The sequence below is a fragment of the Trachinotus anak genome, unplaced genomic scaffold, assembly GCF_046630095.1.
Source record: "Trachinotus anak isolate AG129_WGS33_773 ecotype Australia unplaced genomic scaffold, CSIRO_AGI_Tana_v1 ptg000012l, whole genome shotgun sequence".
Taxonomy (NCBI): Eukaryota; Metazoa; Chordata; class Actinopteri; order Carangiformes; family Carangidae; genus Trachinotus; species Trachinotus anak.
In genome coordinates this window covers 22,038,441-22,060,771 of record NW_027273863.1, presented here as the reverse complement: position 1 = coordinate 22,060,771, position 22,331 = coordinate 22,038,441, and the positions used below count along the sequence as shown (strand labels likewise).

At 41.5% G+C, this 22,331-nt stretch overlaps 1 protein-coding gene across 7 annotated transcripts in view; it reads left to right on the top strand.

The window, feature by feature from the left end:
- The window catches only part of LOC139629823 (neuropilin-1a-like), a 177,891-nt gene that overhangs the window by 107,920 nt on the left and 47,640 nt on the right, over positions 1 to 22,331 (top strand). For all 7 annotated transcript variants that reach the window (XM_071492705.1, XM_071492704.1, XM_071492710.1 and 4 more), the window contains 2 exons: positions 11,285 to 11,466; positions 19,359 to 19,586. In XM_071492705.1, the coding sequence (XP_071348806.1) occupies positions 11,285 to 11,466; positions 19,359 to 19,586 (410 nt within the window). The remainder of the gene's footprint in view (positions 1 to 11,284; positions 11,467 to 19,358; positions 19,587 to 22,331) is intronic.

Below are 22,331 nucleotides of genomic sequence, written 5' to 3'. Positions count from 1 at the left end.
ATCTTTTAGCAATAATACTTAACATGATGTTTTTTTTTATTATTGTTTATACATTTAAAAATGTTAATAATGAAATCATATTTTATGATACAGATGTAGCCAGGTCTACTTTTTGAAAACTTTTTATCCTCCACTTTAGTTTCTCTACTGGTCTACACCTGAACAGGTGCGTTAGCCATAACAGAGCAGTTCTCTATGCCAGCGTCCTACCAACACTCATTATTATCACTGAGGTGTAACATGGAGACGCAGTGATCCACAAAGAACAGAACAGTGATTTTGGTTTTTATGTTTTCATAACCGGAAAAGCTCATTTGGAAAATGGACTAATTCCCATTTCCTTTTTTTTATATCCTCAAATTCTTCTTGTTAAGTCACAGTGCCAGCAGGCATTATTGCTCAATAACATTCTGAACGAAGGGTCTTTAACAACATCCAACTGTTTGCTCTTTATCTCTGTATCCGCCCCCCTGTCTGTCTGTCAGCTAGACTCTCTGATTGCCAAACTGTAGCAGTCCCTGTTGGGGTTTCTATATGTGTGTCTGAATGGAGCGAGCTAATTAATGTCACATGTTTTGGGGAACAAGAGAGATGGATGTGTAGTCAGGCCGGCCTCTGTGTGAATGCAGATGAACTTGTCGAGGGCTAACACATGTCAAAGCACAGTGAAAGTGACACAGTGTTTATTGCTTTGCCCTTAAGTCACCTCAGAGAGGTGTGGATAGAGTGTCGGTTGACAAAGAGGCTTTTTCCTCCCAAATCTCTTAGGTGCAGATGGAGACGTTTGGCTTTTTGCTGAATTCAGACTCGGAAACGCTCCCTGTGTTTATTCAGGTCTAAAGTTACCTTGACAGAATCAGGATGTAGAGACCAATTTGATGTGGCAGATTCAAGTTATACTCTTCTTCTGTGCAAAACAAGTTGCAACCACATCTGGATTTTTGTTATGTGAGCAAAACATGAAGCTCAACTTAGTTTTCATCACATATCCACAGTTTCAACACTTTGACCCTCAAAAGAACTTTTCTCCCCCAAAACATCTTCTTTGACTTTCTTTCTTTTCAACTTCTCCACATTAAACCCCAATGAGTTTGTACCAAATCTCATTTCATCCCTCAGGGTCCCTAAACAGTCTAAAAGAAAGGGGGGGGGGGGGGGGGGGGTAAAAAGAAAAAAAAAATCAGTGCTCTCCTTCCCCCCTCTGTCGGATTAAAGCTTCCAAAATGAGAACAAATTCCACCTCCTCCACGTCTGCGTTTTAATTTCCCAGCAGGATTGTGCTGCCGCGGCTTTGTATCTGCACGGCCGAGGTGAAGGATGAGGATATTCATACTTTTTACTGCTTGGCCCAATTTATTTTTTGGGCAGAGGAGCAGGTCTTTGTGTCTGTGTGTGTGTGTGTGTGTGAGAGAGAGAGAGAGATCCGTCTGGTTGCAATAGGATTCACTTAAATACATTTTCTCAGTTTTGGAAAGTGTGCTTCATCGTCACACTGCAGATACAGGGTTTTCTTGGATGTTTTGTTTGTTTTGAAATTTGGATTTATAGTGTCTGATGTTCATAAAATGAAATGTGTGTGGGTGAATGGGTGGCATGAGTCAAAGTGATTATTTCTGCAAATATTTCTGAGCGTGTGTGTGTGTTGTGAGTGTACGCTGTGTGTGTGAGGGAATGGCATGTAGTGAGTGCTCACAGCTCTGATGAGTAGTTCTGCAGACACTGACGAGTGCGTATGTGTGTGTGCTCTTATGAGGACCATATTTTGATGATGAGTTTGAGGACATTTTTGGAAAGTAAGGACATATTTTCTGGTCCTCATGTATTTAAACGGGTATTTGTGGGTAAAGTTTTGTTGTAAGGTTTAGGTCAGGGTGAGAAAGTGAAGTGAAGATCCACAGGCTTGTTTCTGGCTTCTTACTTGTTTGGGTGGGGGTGACAACACTCACAGGTCATGTTATATAGTTTACATTCAACTAATGAGCAACAGAAAAAGAAAATGTGTTTAGAAGGAAACATAAAGCCACCCAGATTATGTTTGTTCTAAACATAGTGAAGAAATGTTGTTAATTTAAGTATCTGCCAGATGTTCACATCAGTAAAATGTCATTTATCTGTTTCCCTTGAATTGATTAAAACATATTTATGCATATGTTTAGTCACTCACAGAACGCAGTAAGGTAGGGAAAGATTGTGGTCTTGGTTAAACATTGAAAGTCAACAATGACTGAACGTGTTTATTATTAAAACTTAAATAAAAACATAGTCCTTCCCCAACTTTAACCAAACTGCTTGAGATCCCTAAACTGAACCACACATAAGACTCAGCAGGAGAACCCAGTTTCTGGTGTCAGAGTCCAAGAATCTAACACGATTATGTCGCTCAAAAAAAATGCTGACCATGAACATCCAGGCAGCAGTTGCAGCATAATCACAATGTAACTGGGAAAACAAATTAGTCCTAAATAAACCTGGCTTCCACAGTTATTGTGTAATTAAACAGCCTGCCACTTTGTCACTGTCTTCAACCGTTTTTGTGATTTTGTGTGAAGCAGCACTTCATATTCATCTCGACGTGTACTCATGTTGGCAAGCCTCACTTCACCATTGAACCTCCACGTAGATTTCACTCGTCCCTTTTCCTGTGTTTCAGCTCAATCCTGTAACACCTAATATCTCATAATGCCTTGAGAAGCAAATCACTTGCATCCTCTAGAAAATGAACAGGGGCTGCGCCTCTTTTTGTCTTAACACATTATGATGTAGTTGTGTGCTATTAATACAAGTGAGCATTTATGCGTAGTGTGTGTGTGTGTATATGTGTGTGTGTGTGTGTGTGTGTGTGTGTGTGAGTAGGGAACTGAATTAGTCGTGGGGAGGTGACATGAGCTGTAGTGAGTGAGTGTGAGTGAGAAGGAGATGATGTAGGTTTACTGGTGAACACGGGGGAGGTGAGAAACGGGGAAGGACGGACTGGTGTGTGAGATGGCAGGTGGCGTTGTAGTGTGTTTTCAGATACAACACACACACACACACACACGTGCCATCTGTAGCCTCCCAGCAGAGCTCAAAACGACTGGTCAGATTGAGTTTATCTGCACTACAACACAGAAACCACTCATGTGTTACAAAATCTGAACATTGTAGCAAACAGCTTCTTGTGTGTGTGTGTGTGTGTGTGTGTGTGTGTGTGTGTGTGTGTGTGTGTGTGTGTTACTCACATTGTGAGGACATAAATCTGCTCACATTATCACATTTTGGGGACTTAGTTTCCAACTGGGCACAGAAAGCTGGTCCAGACATCTAGTTTTGTGGTTATGACCACAGGGTTTTGGTAATGGTTGGGGTTGGTGGTGTAGTGGTAATGGTTAAGGTTATGGTTAATATCTTGGGAATATATATAAGTCAAGGTAATGTCCTGCTCTGTGATAAAAAGGGTGAGGCTGTAAATGTGTATTTTATTCTCTGCCATAGGACAAATCCAAGCATAGCATGGCACCGAGCTAGCCACGATGCTACGCTAATAGCTTATCAACAATCACACAGGTAATCACAAAGTCCTTCTTGCACACACACAAACCACATTGGACAAGGATGCGTTTCAGCTACTTGCTGTATTTGGAGAAACAGGTTTGCCATCTTCTTATCGACACACTCTCTGTGTGTGTGATTGGAACAATCAGTCTCTCTGTCTGAGACTGAGTGAGACAACTTCTCATCTTTTTGCTGAGGTTGTTAAAGGCCTTTCTGGGTAATGAAAGAAATCTCTACATGAGGTAGAAGTGGATGAGGCCTGTCGGAGAAAAGTGCACATGCCAAACTGTTCTTGGCAGCGCTTGATCAAACTTAAACTCCTGAAAATTTGGTTTGGCTGCGTCAAAAGTGGAATGTTTCCTTTGAAGCCACATGGTTCTTGGAGGGGCACGAGCCTTCGGAAGAATCTTTTAATGTCTGGAGGGGAAGGTGGAGAACAGACAGTGTTTGCACAGACAGATCCAGATGAAGGGAAAGAGAAGGTGGATGGAATAAATGATCGACTGGGGAAAAGAGGTGTGTACCGCTGCGCTGCAGAAACACTGAGTCATTCCTAACTTTGGCTTTGCTATGCAGGGGGTGAATTTTACAATGGCTCAAACTTCGCCCCGTAAATGCTCCCGTGATACCTTCCAGATGTATGTGACAAAGTTAGCACACAGCACAGCACGGCGAGCATGTTAATGAGCTGTAGTGTACGAGCGGAGCAGGGTGGGGGTGTCTGCTCATAGCTCAGTGCTCCAGTAGCTTGGGAGGAAGGCGGGAAGGAATGCAGGGCTGTGAGAAAATTCCCCTTCTCCGTCTGGATCTTATTTATTTTAAGTGATAATCTGCCACATCCTCATTTGTTTTAAATTTGGCTGCACTGTCGGAGCTCAGTGGTCACTGCTGCGGTCTGTATCAGAGATTACTTATCAAACAGTGTGGACAATACTGAGACATCTTAATTAGAGTTTTTTATTCCATTTTCTCTCTCATTAATTAGATTTTTGTTCTGTGGATTTCCGTAGGGGCTCTTTTCTCTGTCTGATCAGCCATAATAGAAATTGCTGCTAACGCTAACGCACCCACTTCTTTCTAATTTAGAATGAAACATTCTTGCTTGTAGTTTTGGGTTCAGAAAGGGGAGACAATTCAACACTACTCAGCTCATCTCAAACTTGAAAGCAGTCAATAAAGCTCTAACTTTCCTGTTTACCTTACTATTGTTCAGTTGTGGCATCTCTATAGGGTTAAACTTAATATATATTAAAATATATTCAAGTGTGCATGTACATATAAGTTATAACTTGGAGAAGACGTGATAGTAGTTTCTTCAGCACTAAGTGTTGTCTGCTGAGCTTCCTGTCAGGCTCCCTACAGCCCCTACAGGCTCCACCTATCATGCAGTTATGTCATACAGCCTCCGAGGAAAAACCCAGGGCAGATAATGGTGCAAATCCAGATGAGCACATCTGCATTTCTATTATCTCAGAGCTTCTTTCAAGAGGATTATTGTGGCTGGACAGAAGAGGTTATTTTCTAATGAGACTTTTTGACACTGTAAAAGTAAAAGAAGAACAAAACTATAGGTTTAAACACTGAGCTGCACATTATCACCTGCAGCACAGGTAAATAACAGAAAAAAAATATCATTACATATTGTAGTATGTACACTCATATTGTAGAGGATTTTCTCCGAAAAGCAAATTTAAAAGCTTTCATGGACGAAGTTAACTCATTCGTTATTTCATATGTCACTTAGTGGTGTAGAGTTGCACAACCCACGTGTTTTATCTTAAATTGTTCCATATTTTCTGGTGTAACCAGCAATTCTGGAGGGTGCAGCAACATTTTTATACATTTTCTGACCTTCCCTTGAACCTCCTGGAATTGGTTGCTTATTAAGCTTGAAATTCAGTACTTCACTTGTGCTCACTGTTCTGTACATCACTGTGGGTAATAGTGCCAGTTAATAGCAAAAATGGTAATTCAAACATCTGCTGTTGGGCCCCCAGATGGAATGGCAACTGTTTTGCCCTTGAGCAAGGCATTTGCTATGGACAGCTGCATTTGAAGGGCATAAATAGCCGGTGTGGTTAATGAGTGATGTGAGGGCACGGAGAGGAGGCTGCAGGGCTGCCGACTGAGAGACTCTCCTTAACTAGAGTGTGAAGAGACAGACCCACTTCATTAAATGGGCCTGTCTCGGTAAACACAGACTGCCTCCAGGACTGGCTGGAGTGAGTGAGTGAGTGAGTGCAGCCATCTGCATGCACACACACACACACACACACACACACACATATCTCTCTCCCTATGGCTCTTATTTTATGAGCCGGGGTAAGACATGGCAGGATGGGGCGGGGAAGCGAGGTGGAAGTTTGATGCTACAAATAAATATGCCATCACCTAAACATCACTGTTGGCACTCAGACTTTACTGGTGAGCACTTTAAGTCAATTTTTCAGCGGGCATGTAAAATCTTCTGCAAACACATGAGAGAGAAAGAGAGGGAAATAAAGTCAGAGAGAAAGAAAAGATTTTTCTTTTTCTTTTTTCTTTTTTCTTTTTTTTTTTTACACCTCTGGCTCAAACACCTCGATTTAAACATGGAAAACATTGTTTATGCCCTGAGCTGTCAGCGCTGCACATACAGAATGTGTCAACTGCCTTGCCTCAGAATTACTGTATGTTTGACAGAGTGGAAACATAGTTTGTTTGTTATTCTTAAGTAAATGTTCATGTTTTCAGAGGATGGTGTTGCAGTAATATGATGCTGATATTAGTGTAGTAAATGACTTGCAGTATGTTAGTTTACAGCAGGATGGATAGGCAGCCAGAGCACTGAGCTTAAAATGTCTCTTATTCCTTATAGATTTGGGCTCCTATGCTGCTGCTGGTGGTGCATTTTCAATGTGTATTGATCATTTATGCAGTTTTAATTGTTGCATGTTTGCTATGTGCACTGTTTCCTACATGATTGTGTTAGGTTCTGCTTTATTGATTAATGATCAAGCCTCTCTCATCTTATCACTGGTTTGTCTTTAAAGTAAAACCTCGTCAAAAGTTCAACACTTTGCAGATGTGGGGTTGTGTTGGTGGCCTAAACTATCTAAGAAAGACAAAATGCCAAGAAATATCTTTAAAAAAACATTTTCCTATTTCAAAAAGATGTTTACTTGCAAACCTTTTATTTAAAGACATTCAGAGGCTTCATGGTCATTACAAGCATAAAAATCACTAAGATAAATCCAGAAAATTGCTCAGACTTATCTGTGCTAGGTGATATACTGTAGCTCTGTCTGTCTAGCTCTTCTACCAAGTGTCCATTGTTTACACATAGAGACCGAAACCTTTAAGTGTCTGATGTCTGCAGGAGATTTAGCAGAGGAAAAACAAATCTCTGTGTCAAACCTACCAAGACACTCTTTGAAAACCACCACCTAACAAGCTTTCTGTCTGATGGCTAATGCTGTTAGCCATGAGGAAAGTCACCCGTCAACAGTTGAATTCCTTGAGTCTGAGCCTGACTGTCTGGCCGAGCTTCAGTCCAAACCTGCAGTTTTTTTTTTGTTTGTTTTATTTTTTCTTTTGTCTTTTCTGGTTCAGCTGTAGGAAATACATTAAACTGAGCACAGCTACTTATCTGGTTCAGTCCGGACGCCTGGTTTTTGAATCTGTATTTGAAGGGGAGGGCCTCGTTAGACATACATTCCACACATTCTTACCTGAGAGCCTCTATTGCTGACCAGCGAGCTGAGGGAACATTGTGATGCTCTACTCAGCCTCCTTAGGGAGACTTTCTGTTCTCTTGTCTGAAAGGTCAGAGGTCATTCTCAGCTTCAAAACAAAGACCCCAAAGCTGGTATGGATTTTCTGTCTTGCTCAAGGACACCATCAGCCGATGCGTCCAAGTTCTCTGTTTCTCCGCTTCACCCTCTGCAGCTTTCGATCCTCACCAGGCAGAGCTGTTACCCCAGCTGGCTGAAAGAGGAAGAAGCTTCTTGGCTTCTTATATCATATTACAAGTTCTGTATAATGTGCTATATTTGTATAGCACTTATGAAAACAGTTGTGAAGTGCTTTTAGCCAGCACAGCAATAATAAAAGACAAATGTCAAAACAGTAAGAATGTCAGATGTGAAAAACAGGTTTAAAAAAAGGTCAACAAAACACTTGAAACCAGCTACATGAAGACTGTCTAAACAGTTTGAGGTGATGTTGCTGTGAATGTGCAGAGCCTTGATGTCTGAGGCTTCGGAGACTGTATCGAGTTCATTTCCACTGTGTTTTCCCATCATCACAGTCACAGAGGAAATCTGAGACCGATGGTCTCCTCAGATTATCTGTTCTCTACAGTCTGATCTGAGCCGCCCTGATAACATCAAACATGTCTGATGTGTGCGACCTTGTGTACAGAGTCCTGAACAAGTTGTTGTGTGTAGGGAACACAAACCACCAACAAACAGTTTTCAGAGAAGTAGGTCTGCTACTTGGATCAGGTTTTCATAGGAAAGGTCCAGACAGCAGTGATGTTACAGACGTTAGTTTGTGTATGTGGACTATTTAACATACGTACTTAGTTATAATGAGTTTGTACTTTTCACTCACCAGAACTCATTTGTGATAAAAGGTTGAAATTTACTTCTCGTTGTGACTCTTTCCCTCCTGGAGGCCTCGTTAGCTGCTCCTCACATTTATTTCCCACATTTCCCAGTTACTTTGAACAAGCCCTGGATATCGAGCCTGAACTTGAAATGCTCAGCCGCAGCGCGCTGTGCTGGACTTACCTTTGATTTTCCCTTTGAAACACTTCATCATCATCATCCTCCGCTGTAGATACTAGAAATAACTGGATGTCACATTGACACTTAACCACAAGAGCAAATAATAGAAATTCAAGATTCACCATCTGTAACAGTTCAGTGCAGTTCCAACACTGAAAGATGAGACTCCAGGAGTCGCAAGATCAGACTGAGGGGGTCACAACATTACTTAACAAGACAGTAAAGAATAAGAAAAAACACTGGATAACACAATCTCAGCTGGACTTAGCTGTTCAGGATCAAGAATGAACCTTGACTCATCAAGTCTTTGTTTTATTTTTCGTGAAATACTAATAACTATTAAAATAAAATGACGAGGGAACCTAACTCTTTGGTTGAACTGGTCAAAGCTCATACATGTGTGTAACCTGTCATGAGTAGATTTTGCATGGATATAAAGTGTGAAGGGCCATAAAGGTTTGGAGGCTTTGATCTAGTGTGAAACGTAGACGTGAGAGACAGTTTAACAACCTGTCCGGCCTTTATGCTGGTTTCTTTGCTGCTTCCCTCTGGTATCTTGAGGTCTGGGGCCTGTGTTGTGAAGTCACCTTGCATCTCAGCATGTTTTCTCACGCACATATAACACGTGAAGCCTCAGCAGGCTCAGTGATTCAATCAGATCCAGTGCAGCACAGCGAGTTGAGGACACAAACACACTCTACATGCATGCACCTACACACAAAAACACCCACTTCTGAGTCTCTCATGCTCTTAAAAATGCACTTAGACTCATGTAAACACACTACAGAAGAGCCAGTAAGTCAGTACATTTTCTGTACGCAATACATACTTACAGAAGTCCCATACAAAACGTACAGTACTGAGTAAACACACACACAAACACACACTTGAGATGTTGTGAGGCGGACAGTGGGAGGACAGAGCGGACTCGGCTGGTAAAGAATGAGGTGCTGCAGCGGTGGTGGGAGGTCCACACACGGACAGCGGAGACTGATGAAGACTTTCAGTGCGCTCAGTGGGATCCACAGAGCCGCCCGGTGCTTCACACTGCCATGTGTTCTTGTTTCTGTTATCACTGCCCCGCTCTCTCTCTCTCTCTCTCTCTCTCTCTCTCTCTCTCTCTCTCTCTCTCTCTCTCTCTCTCTCTCTCTCTCTCTCTCTCTCTCTCTCTCTCTCTCTCTCTCTCTCTCTCTCTCTCTCTCTCTCTCTCTCTCTGTGTGTGTGTGTGTCACCACCAGAAACAGCAGCCTCTGTCCGGTCCCATCCCAATCACACACACACTGGAGACAGAGCTGATATCTTCTTATGTGTGTGAACAGCAGAAAACAGGCACCAAGGTCATTTTTCACTTCAGGTGCAGACCAGTGGAGATGTGGAGCAAAACACAGGCTCAGATATCTGGAGACACATGAGCTAAATAAACTGATTTTGAGATTAAATGTACCTTACATCATTGTGCCTCACAAGCTATCTGTCACACCTTGAGATAATCATTATAAATATTGATTTTTTTCACCATGCAGAGGCAGATAGACAAGCAGCTGTAGCCAGTAATTTGCGATACAGCTGCTATATCTGAGTTTTTTTTTCCTCTGTGAAATGCTCAGATTTGCTGCTGCAATATGAAAATCTTCTATAATTCATTTGAGACAGCTGCCGTGACTCACAGTCCTACACCTGCATCAGCTTTAAGGACCAGGAGACAAAACATAGCAGACAAACCCAGTCAGCTGACCTGATTGGTATTTGGGGAAACGCCTCAGTTCAGTCAGTATCAGCAAAACATGTTTAAGAAAAGCAGGTATTACATCCTTTGTTGTGGTTTTACAGTCTCTTTTTAGGTTCGCCAGCACTTTATTAAAGCATATAGAGTGTTTACATCCAAGAATAGATTTGAACAGTTATTTTACTGGGTTCCCGTGTGTCCTGGAAAACCTGGAAAAGAGTTGAACAGTTTTTCATCTTGGAAAATGAGAAAAAAAAGTCAAATGTCCTGGAAAAATATTATGAACATTCTCTTATTTTTGGGCAAAGTTGTGTTCAGGGTCATGTTAATGTTCAAATGGTAGGCTAGTTTATGTACAACAGTGTTTTGAATAGGCTGCTGTTGGTTTTGTTAAGAGATGCTGTGAACGCACCCTGAAGCAACACCTGAAATGACCAAAACTCAGAAGAATATAAACTAAATTACTCTGTTGTTTGTTGTGGTTTTTATTAGGTTTATAGATTAACATCCTCATTCCCAACTTGTTCTAAAGTGTTTATTAATGGGTTAGCGTGTTTGGCTGCTTTTGTAGCTTGTTTTGCTTATAGCTAAAGGTTTAAGGTTTTATTAGAGCAAAGGTTTCAAATGTGTGTGTTCGTTCATTGCAGAGAGTTGGAAAATAATAATTAGGAAATCGGGGTCAATACATTGAATGGGAGCTGAACTGTAGCTAAATACCAGCTAACACCAGCTAAATACTCACTGAGGGACTTGGAAGAAACTGGTTTAAAAAACACTTGTCAGCACCAGCAGCAAGGTATCCTGAGTCTTAGTCTCTTGAGTCAAGCTCCAAACTGTTTATCCTACACCTCCCATAGTGCAACTTGATAGTGTCTTTCATCAGACTCTCCATGCTCCTAATTTGTAACAGCGGCTTTCTGTTAAACATTTGTTGTCTTGTAATTTGAGTTTCACATGTAAAATTAGTGGAATACCTGTTTTAAATTGCATTACCACTAATCAACTGTTGATAGCCTAGAGGAGCCTTTGGACAGATAAATTAGGCTCAGACACAACAATTACTGAAGCATATGTTCAGCAGCTGTGAGCATTGGAGCAAAGAGTCTGTAATAAAACATTGTAGAAGGAACAAACAGCAGTGCTCACTAATCCACTGGGACAGGTTCATGTAGAAATCAATTATGAGCTCAAATTCGTCTCAGCACCAAATACTTTGCAACGACACAAACCTAAACCTGTCTCCTCCCTCCTCCTACAGGTACGACTATGTGGAGGTTTACAACGGCGGCGACGAGCTTTCGCCCATGTTGGGAAAGTTCTGCGGGAAGATCGCACCGTCCCCGATTATCTCCAGCGGCAGCCAGCTCCTCATCAAGTTTGTCTCCGACTACGAGACCCACGGGGCGGGGTTCTCCGTTCGCTACGAGGTCTTCAAGACAGGTGCGCAGAGGTTTCATTATACAACTGTGGAAATGTCCTTGTTGTAGCAGCATCAGCTAAAAGCTTAAACCAGAGCAGAAGCGGAGCTGCAGTCGCTCTGCTGTTTTCCTTACACTCCACTGAATGTGATGAATCACTTCATGGAAAACAGCCAATTTAAATTCAATTGTAGTGAAGCCAAATTTCCACATGACTCTGGTTTGTTCTGTAGCTTTTGGATCAGTGTCATGCATCACCTTGCTACACCCAATGAAAAATAATCTGCAATAAATACTTTTTTTGCCATTTCACATACAGTATATCGGGATTGAAGGGCAGCAGGGAATAGTAATGGATGTAAAGAAACATAACTTTTTTCTGTGCCTGTGCTCTGTGACTCTCAGGATTTCATACAACCTGCATCTCACTGTTTTATCCTTATCCTGATTTATAATCATTGCTGAGATCAGGAAACATGGCAACAATGCTAAAAAGGAGTCAGACCGAGCATGAAACATGAGCAGCAGACTACTTGGCCCTGAATGTTTCTCAAATAAAGGAATCTGCATTTTGTGGATTTATGTGAGGTTTACCTCTGGCAATAAAAGGCTAAGGAAACTCAACAGATGGAGAATTATAAGTTTTCATCATCACAGGAAGGTATGATGCAGTTTTATGATGCCGGTGCTGCATCAGCAACTTTCCCTTTGCAATAACAACACGGTGACAACTGCATCAACCATCCTAAAATTTACAGCCCTTATATCACATTACATCAACCAGAAAACCTTCCAAAACACTGACCTGTTCAGAGTTCACGTCCTAAAACACTAGAGATAGAAGTTAATATTCTCATCCACATGACTCCTGATCTAATGGTGTGTGCACAATGCTAGATTGAAAAGTTGGTGTATGGTACTAATTGAATTCATATGGAAAATGTTAATTTATTTATTTCTTTATTTATATTTCTTTATACTATTATGTTTTTAAAACAGAAATGTTTTATTGTTTGACTGTGGTCATTTTATGTCTCGTGTGACGTTTTCAGGTTCAGATCTTCAAGTGACAATAAAGTGTTGAATCATAAATCTTGATCTGAGAGGTTATAAACAAATCCTCAAATTGGCCAAATGTATTGGAGAGAGGACAAAAAAACAAAAGCAAACGCTAAAAGTCTTATCTGTTGTTCCGATTGTCTGACTGCTCATGTTTCATGCATAGTTTATCTTAATTATAGCATTACCATTCTCTGCAATTACTTTGGTTGGTTCAGTGTTGGTGGTCAAAAGTTTCAAAATAAGAGCCAAGTTGCCCTTTAAACTGCACAAAAATACCCACAAAACAAAAGCATCTCTTGGTGGCTTGATGAAACAAGCACCCAGTGCCCTGAAGTAACTTTTCAGTGAATACAACAGGCTTAGAAATGTTTCTAAATTCAGGTCCCACTGTTGTCCAAGGTTGTCCAAACAGCCCACGATGAACCTCTGGTACACTGACCTTTAAGCTGCTGACCAAATAAACTGATAGACCCAGAATTCCATTGGAGCAACAGCGATTCCCAGCTGGGGCAGGATGCTAGCAGGACAGACTTACATAAACACTGCCTGTCAAGGAAGGAACCTTGCTCCTGTGTCCTACATTTGTATTTGCTCTTCCCTCTTGGGTCCACTTGAGTAGCTGCCAAAACGGCAGGTCTCCTGTGACCACTTCAATTTCCACCAATAGGGAACTGGAGATAAATCAGATAAAAAGGGAACATGCGTTTACGTGAGATTCCTCTTTTTTTTTTTCTTCTTTTTTTTTTGTTTGCACCCCAGAGAGCAATAACCATTCACAGAATCACAGGATCCAGAAATAACAATCCCCAGGTGGAGTTATGTTGAAGAGCCCTGTTTTGTGCTTTGAAAAATGAATAGGCGAGTGCTCTTTTGCACTTAAATGAGGAGTGAAGCAATAATACGAGCAGAGTTAGGGGCCCAATTCACACTGGAGCTCCTGCGGGCCCTGCACTCTCTGCACTCATCGCTGTCTGTTCTCTAAACTACAAAGTACGGCCCTACTTCTGATACCCAAACTTTAAAGTCCGCTTGGATCAACTGTAATTTCAGGGTGCAAAGTGGAGCCGTGACTGATGAATGACAGGATGTTATTAGAAAGTCAGTGTAATAAATCTTTAAAGTAGGTCAGCAAAGTATCAGCTTAGAGGGAACGCTGGTCCTGAACATTTTTCATTTAGGTTTTTTTTAAAAAAGATGTAGCTTCCAGAAAAGATTCCTGATGATTGATATTTGAGCTTTGATCTTTAATAAAATGATATGACTGGGATTCACAGACTGTGGAAGCGTTGGGGTCACCTTCCCATTTACTCTCAGAAAAAGTATAACTCTGTGTCATTGTTCAGCTGTAATAGACACCTGGGATGGTGGTGGAAGTGAACGTGAGGCCAGGGAATTTTTAGGGTCTAATAAAACTGCAATAAATTGTCATTTAAAAAGCATAAATGTATTTTAAAGGCTCAGTTCAAAAGCATATTTTAGCATTTACCTCAAGTGCAGTGGTTCTTAGTCATTGAACTAGACACCATACTGTATATATCAAAGCCTATAAGCTAAAATGAGCAGCAAAGCTAGATGTGATAAGTAAGAAAAGGTGATTTAAATTGAGTGAACAAACCTGCAAACAATTTCAGCAGAAGGTCCATTTGGAAGCTGTTCTGGAGTTTCCAATCACATTATGTTTGCCTGGTTTATAGCTGCTCAAATGTCCATTTGTTTTATCGTGTTTTCTTGTGTTTTATGCTGAGAAATTCACTTTGAACCTCAGCTTTTACTGCGCAAATTCAATCTGCTGATGAGGATCATGTCATATGATCAAAGGTTCCAGAACAGCTACTGTACAGCCAAAGCAAATCTGCTCCAACTCAGTCACCGCTCTGACTATCGTGTATTAATGCAGTTGGTGGATGAATGAAGTGTGTTTTGTTTGTATTCCCAGGTTGTGCTGGTGTGAAGCTGCAGGGTGTGAGTGATGTGGTAGATGTCATGTCTGTGAGTGACTACACTCTGCTGCTGCTGTCCCTGCTTGTGTTTGTCACTGTTTTCCTGTTGTTGTTGTTGTTGTTGTTAAGCGTCCGGCCGCTATCTGCCAGCTACTGTTCAGCTGCAGGACGGATGTGTGTGTATTTATATGTGTGTGTGTTTGTGGTAACCACTGGTCTTATTGTGAGTTTGCATATTACAGATTATTTGTGTACATGCCTCTTGCATGTCTTGTGTTTGTTTTGTGTTGCTATGTGCATATCTCTTTGTGTGTGTGTGTGTGTGTGTGTGTGTGTGTGTGTGTGTGTGTGTGTGTGTGCGTGCGTGCGTGCGTGTGTGTGTGCAACAGACAGGTGCATGGGACCCCAGGCTCATTTAGCTAATGGGCTGTTTGTCCTTGGAGGCAACAGGGGTGACCTGCAGATGAGATGGATGCTCTGGCATAGAAGAGGGACTCTGAAACTAGGACAGCACGTGTGTGTGTGTGTGTGTGTGTGTGTGTGTGTGTGTGTGTGTGTGTGTGTGTGTGTTGGCCTGAATATGGGTCCTCTACCCTGTACAAGTTAAAAACAGCACTTGTACTCACTCAGGTAATCCCCCTGCCATGTTGCTGCCTCCTTCTCACCACATTTAAAATCCATTACAGTCAGAGCAGCATATTGAAGCTTGCTGCTAAATGGAGCTGCAGCTCTGCTTACAAACAGGCGGTACACTCTACTGAGACCTCCCTCTTTGTCTCCAAGGTACTATTTCTCTCGCTGTCTCTCTGTTGTTGTCTTTTGATCTTTTTTTTTTTGCAACTGATAACAAAATAATAAACTGTGATATATCAGAGCAACACAGTCGAACAAAAATTATTGAATTTCCGATCTTATGCCTTTTTATATGTCGATTTTTACGTGACTTTGCACATTTATCAAACCAATAAAACATTTAATACATAATTAAAGTAAAAAGCAATGGCAATGGTGAGATTAAAAAACCCATAGCCCTATGGGATTAGAGAGACTTCACATTACATTTTGCAAATGCTACATAGCCAACATTAGCATTAACAGCTGTTTACTTACAGTCTTGCCATCGCTGTGTTTACAGTAGACTGGATGCTACAGTGACTTGGTATCGGAAAGTGACGAGGCGGTCCGAATGGGCAGAGGGTAGCTGGTTAGCATGAACCTAATGGAACCTCAACTGTAGAGGCAGAAAATGCTCCTACGAGTTCTTTTTAAAGAACAATTATGAGTTAATGAATTACTTACTGTTAGTCTGTCTGATTTGATCTTTATGTATCTGTCTTTAGCTTTATCCCTTGTTTTTCCCTCTTCCTTTACCTCTGCTCCTCCTTTTTGTTTCTCTCTTCCACGTTTGTCAATACACCGCTACAAAAAGCAGTGACCCCTGTTCAGATGACAAGCTCTGTTTGGCATTAAAGATGGCGCTTGGCAGTTTTTGTTAGATCTCCGTACTAATGAGCATTTTGCTGTCTTTCCATAACCAGAACCATCACCATAACTCCACCCTCTGCTGACCACAGAATACACATCATTTATAAATGATAGCCCAGTGAGGCCTCTTCAGTGACCTGGAACTATATTTGCCCCAGCTCTCTCGTTTTACTGCAGGTTTTTAAACCAGAAACACATGTCTCAGCGGTTAAGTCAACGGGTCTTCGGGTAGTAGCCTAGTTTTTTTCTCCAGCAACTTCAAGCAGCAGTTGATTGAAGGGTTGTTGTTTTAAAAAAAAAAAAAAAATGAAAGACACGAAAAGATGGATGGACACAGGATTAGCCAGTGAGAGATGAGAGCAGTGTATCATGTTGTTTCAGGAAAGTACAAGCTCATGTTGAGGACATAACACAGTAACAGATACGCCTCAACACAACAACAGTCTGTGCAACTTCTTTATACACACACTCACGCTAGTAAACATCAATGAACAAACACTCAAACATGCAACTGCACATTTAGTCAACAGACACAGATTGGATCTCCAAGTTTAGTTGAGACAGTTCAGCCATGAGTTTTTGCACTTACCTGAGTGAAACAAAGCCTGGTTGAAGGTGTCCAGGCTGTGAATGTTTTCTAGTTTGTTACATTGTTTGTTTTGTTAGTACAGTGGTTTGTGTGGGGTCAGTGTTTAGTTGCTTGTCTTCAGATCAAAGGCTGCTCTGTTGCTGTCATCAACCATGTACTGAAATGAATCAGTGGGAGATGGTCTCAGAAAATGACCTATGGTAGCCCACAAGGGTCAGTTCTCACAATAATACACGGAAACGAAAAAATATGTGGACATTGTTTTTTTATTTTCTCGGAATTACATGAACATTAATTTCTGACCTTGACAGACATACAGTGGATTCCTTAACCCAGATTCAAGCAACCCAGCTGTACATTACACACACACACACACACACACACACACACACTGGAAAGTGTGCCAGCTGAGAAGCATCGAAGCCTGCCTCATCCCTCGCCGCTCATCCTTCCATGTCATTCATCATGCCGCCCTTTTAATGACACCACCTGTGTCAACAGCGAGGGGTCCGCTGGAGTGTGTGTGTCTCTTTGTGTTTCTATGTGTGTGCATGTGGATTCTTGTTTACAGGCATGTTCAGATAACATGCAAGACGCATCTGGCCTGGCAACACACACACACATGCAACACACACACACACACACACACACACACACACACACACTGTTGGTACCTCCAGGGATGCTTGACCCTTGTCCACACCTCATGTCATCTCCGCTGACAGAGATCAGTCACTGTAGCCTCCATCATGTCACTTTACCAGAAGCGAGGTGCGAACAGCCGCCACGCTAGGACTTTTCAGTACGGAGAATGTGGATGTTACTGCTGTAACAGCCGCCCAGTTAACCAACTGCTCTGTTTGTACTTTCATCAGGAGGAGTTTATATCACATGTTGTTTTTGCTGAGTTAAACTTTATCTATTTTCAAGCTGTGTGTGTTGTCAGGGTTTTATTTCATTACGCTACAATCTAGAGGAGCATGTGATGCTTGCAGGCTCCATTGTTTGCATCTGCATTCTTAGAGAAACAAACTGTTCAGTGTTTTTTGAAAGGTCTCTGTGTCTTTGCAACATCATGAACAAAGTCCCTCAAGGCCAACGCAGCTCAGTTACGCTAAAACCTTGCATGATTTTCGACAAAGCCTCTGAAAGTTGAAAGTTACCTTATAAGAAATGTGTCAGAAGTCTATGAACCGCTACAAAAACGGTGCATCACAACCTTTAAAATAAAAGTCATACAGGAAGTGCTGCCTGTGCCTTCATAATAGAAGTCTTTGCATATTCACCACAGGATTTATCAGCAATTTTCAATGCTCTGTTCATAATCTTGGCAGAATGACATCACAATACTACACAACAATGTTAGGATGAAAACATAAAAAGGAGAGATATGTAATTTCAGCACTGGATGGTGTTGTGTGCAAATGTATGAATGAAAGTGTGATAAATTAAACATCATTGTCAGGGAGGTGTAAAATAACAGCAGACAATGTTTTGGGGATTTTTGTGTGCGTGAGTAAGCAAGTAAAAACCTTATTACTTCATTTTAAAATGAGGGTTACACAGAGATGTAAGGTTAAATGTGATTGTCAGTATTGTACACAATGAAAAAATATATCAGAGGAGCAAGAACAAATCAGAACATCCTGCCTCAGAGCAAAAATAGGTCTTGTAGATGAGATTGAAGCCAATGTGGATGACTGATTATGTGGGGTAGCGTGTGTGTGTGTGTGTGTGTGTGCGCGCGCGCGTGCGTGCGCGTGTTTGGATGTGTCTAATGAGCTAATAGGTTTGTTTTTGTTTGTCTGTGAGTGTATCTGTGTGTGTTGCAGTTTGTTGACCACGATCAGTCCCTGTAAACAGCCTCTCAGTGTCTGGGACAGTCAATAAATACCAGTTAACCCCCCCCATCCCACCCCCACCCCAGTCACAACACAGACACACACGGCTCCAACAGGGGAGGGGACCAATCACAGCAGAGCTCGTGTGATTCGATGGGGATGACATAAGTTTTGTCAATAAAACAAAGGGTGCGTTTTTGGAACATCTTAACAAGACATGGTGTTTCTCAGAAACTGAGCTGAAATCATTTCACTTTATTTAAATCAGCTGTTGTCTTTTTGTTTGTTTGTTTGTTTGTTAGTTTACAGTTTTGTTAATTCAGCAACATTTTTCTTGGTTCAGTGAAGCAATGCTCTTATTTCTCTCAGTGGTGAAGAAAGCTTGGGAAAAAGTAAATGTTCCTGTGTAATATGGGTGTTTTTTTCCTTGCGTTTCTCCATTGTTTCAGAGAATATCTGATCTAAAGATTTAAAAAGACTTTACTAAGAGGTCAGAGCTGTAAAATTGCCAAAGTTTAGACCCTCAGAAGAGTTAATTTCCACAAAGTCTGTATTGTTTTTTGCAACAGGACAGAAAAAGACCAAAATATTTAAAAATTAACAAACTATATAGCAAACAGTATCAACATCAACAGACACAAAAGATGACATAAGATGATATTTTGCCACATTTAGAATTTAAATACGTGATGCACAGAGCAGCTATGAAGAGATAAAGACTTTTATTTTGTATCAACATCTTACAGGCTTGAAATCTTTGCTGGGAAATGGTTGTTTTCATTTTCAAAGTATCATAGATGTCTCATTTTGTGATAACAAAAAAAAAATGCTAAAGGGAAGTCATATTCAATGGGACAGTAATGCTGAGAGCCGGTTATGACCCCTTACCACCCTCTAACCCCTGAGAGTTCACAGCTCTGTCCATGTGAGGATTAGTCACTCTGTCCAAACACATCCTGACACTTTAAAAACTCATCAGTATCTTCTTTCCTCACAGGTCCAGAATGTTCCAGAAACTTCACGGCTCCCCGGGGTGTCATCAAGACACCGGGCTTCCCCGAAAAGTACCCCAACAACCTGGACTGCACCTTCATGATCTTCGCCCCCAAGATGTCGGAGATCGTGGTGGAGTTCGACAGCTTCGACATGGAGCCCGACACCACGCCACCGCCGGGCGCACTCTGCAGATACGACTGGCTGGAGATCTGGGACGGCTTCCCTGCAGGTGAGGAGGGGATTGGGATCAGGCTGAGAGCAAAGGGAAGTGGGGGCGGGTGTAGCACATGAGCTCAGTAAAGGAAATATTTTTCTTCTAAGTCTCAGAGGTCGATGGCAACAAAACTGGAGTCAACTTGAAATCGTTCATTTTAATTGATTCAGATTCTTACAGCTGAAGCAAGAAATTTAAAATCAGGCCAAAATAAGCTTTAACAATGGAAGCACTGCCCAGATAGAGCAGTGAGAGAATAAGGGAACATCAGCCAGAACAAACATGAAGGTGAAAAGAAGTGAAGGAGAAATCTCCACAGGTGGAGGGAAAGAACAGCAGAGGTAGATGGAGGGAAGGTGGTGGAGGGGGTGTGGAGGCAGGGAGGGATAAATATGCTAAACTGTGAAGCAGTTGAGGGAGGAGAAGGATGAGAGGAGCACGGGACGACTTTCCCCTGCAGATGTTGACAGAAAACAGGCAGAGATATGCGAAGGTGAAGCAGAGGATGAGGGAGGAGAACAAAGGATGGATGACTTCCCTGCAGGTGGATTGAGAGATGGAGCTGAAGGAGAAAGCAGAGACGAAAATAAGTTGATAACGACAAGAGGAAGGTGCAGGGATGAAGAGAGGGAGAAGGATAACTGTGTGATTTTGCCTGTTTTATTTTGGGCGAGAACTATAAAGTGTTTGTGTGTATATCAGGACAAATCCTTAAAACAGGTTCAATTTTTTATTTCTAATAATCACTGAAGTATGCAGTGTCTTCAGAAGTCTTGTATTTTTAATCATAATTTTGAGAAATTTGTTTCTACAGATGGATTTACATGCTGTCTCAAGAATTTGACACATTAGTAAAATAAAGTATCTCCTTATTGGCTGGATGTACAATGGATCTACTCTCTCCCAATTAAACTGAGCTCCAGAGTCAGTGTAGAAATCAGTCCATTAGGTCAAAGGTGAGCGAGCGGTTTTCCTACTCACAGCACATTAAATTTCTCTAAAGAGCTTAAATTTCAAAATAAAACTCAAGCTAATCGGGTCGTCAGCTCTCTGGTTCTGAGGAAACATCTGTGATTTGTTTTGAAAGAGCAGATTTAAAATGCTTATCATCAAATTTCACATAGTATCGCATCTTACAAACCAAACATACAGATTTTCTCTATTTACACCAAATGAAATCTTTGAAGTCACTGGAAAGTTGTTGAATTTGAAGACAATTAAAATATGGAGAAATACCAAGAAGACTCCTCACTACTTTTTGGGTTTTTTTGGTTATGATTTACCGGATGATCCGCGCTGTGTCTCCCAAAAACATTGAGGCTACTGCCAGAAACCTGTTAGCTTAGCATAAAGGCTGGAAACAGATAAACTGGCTCTGTCCAAAAGTTTTTAAAAAATAATCCACCTACTAGAACCTCCGAAGCTCACAAGGAGGCGAATAAGCATATTTCCCAAAATGTTAAACTGTTCCTTCAGCATCCAGAAGCTTAAAGCAGCCGTTGTGTTCAGGCTTTTGCTTGTGTGTGCGCCTGTGTACACAAGTAGGCAGGACACACTAAAAGAGACCATGTTCGTAAAAGAGAGACTCCTTCACAGTTTGCTCATTGTTCCTTCAACAACCCTACTCAGAAAATCAGCTCTCCACACACGAATGACGGAAGAAGCAACCTGCTCTAGCCTCTGTTCACACTCCTCCCCTCATTTGGACAGCGTTTCTCAGCTTCCATTGTCGTCTAATTAGCCGTACAGTGCACAGATAATGGTCAGAGCTACATACCTCGGACAGGCCTGAGTATGCTGCCAGGATGCCCACAATACTCGCTGCTGTGCCCAAAGCTTTGCCTGGTTACTGCCAGGGAGGGGACTGGCATGGGAATATGAGGGACACAAAGACTGGCACAGGTAGACAGACAGTGACATACACTTTAAAGCCGTGCCAGCATACACAACATGCCAGGGCTTTTCCTGTCAAATGATCTGTGTGTGTGTGTCTGTGTGCATTCAGGTGTGTCTGTTTGCATGAGTGCACGTGCACATGTGTGTTGGCACGTGCACTATCCCGGCGTGTGATGCTATAGAGCCTGTGTATCCCTGTGTTTGCCGAGTGGATGTGTGTATCGGTGCAGATAACAAAGCATCTCTGCAGCAGGGTGAAGACCTGAGTGTAGTCTTTCATCCCCATCACACACTTTAGCAATGTTAACACTAACATCAAACATTCCCATCATGCACTGCTCTTTCCTTTGAGAGATATGCAGCAGTTCTGCAAATGGGAGTGATTTCTTTCATAAGGAGAATTCTTCTGATGGGAGAGATGAAGAAATAAATCGCCAGGGCTCTTTATGTTTGAATTTACTTTTCAAAAATTAAAATCTCTTCTTTTTTTTTGTTTAGTATTTTTTTCTTTCAGTTTTTTAAAACTAATTTGCTAAAATAAAAAAACATAAAAATAAAAAAGAAGTCCTTACTTTTGCAGATAGTCTTTTATCACTTTGACAAAAACATACTCATCACAAGGGCCACATCTCATGCCAGAAAACACAACCTCTCAGCCTTCAGGACCACCGTACATATTGCCTGTAGCTGGTTGTAGCAAGAACACTCTCACAGCGTAACCAGATAAGGCTGAAAAAATTCGAAGAATAATCCGTCACAGATTGTCGACTCCCTGCTTAAAACTGTAACTGATAAACATAATCCAGCAGATTACTGAAGCTCGGCATTCCAGCGCCGTCCCTTTACTGTTGCTTTTTGATTATT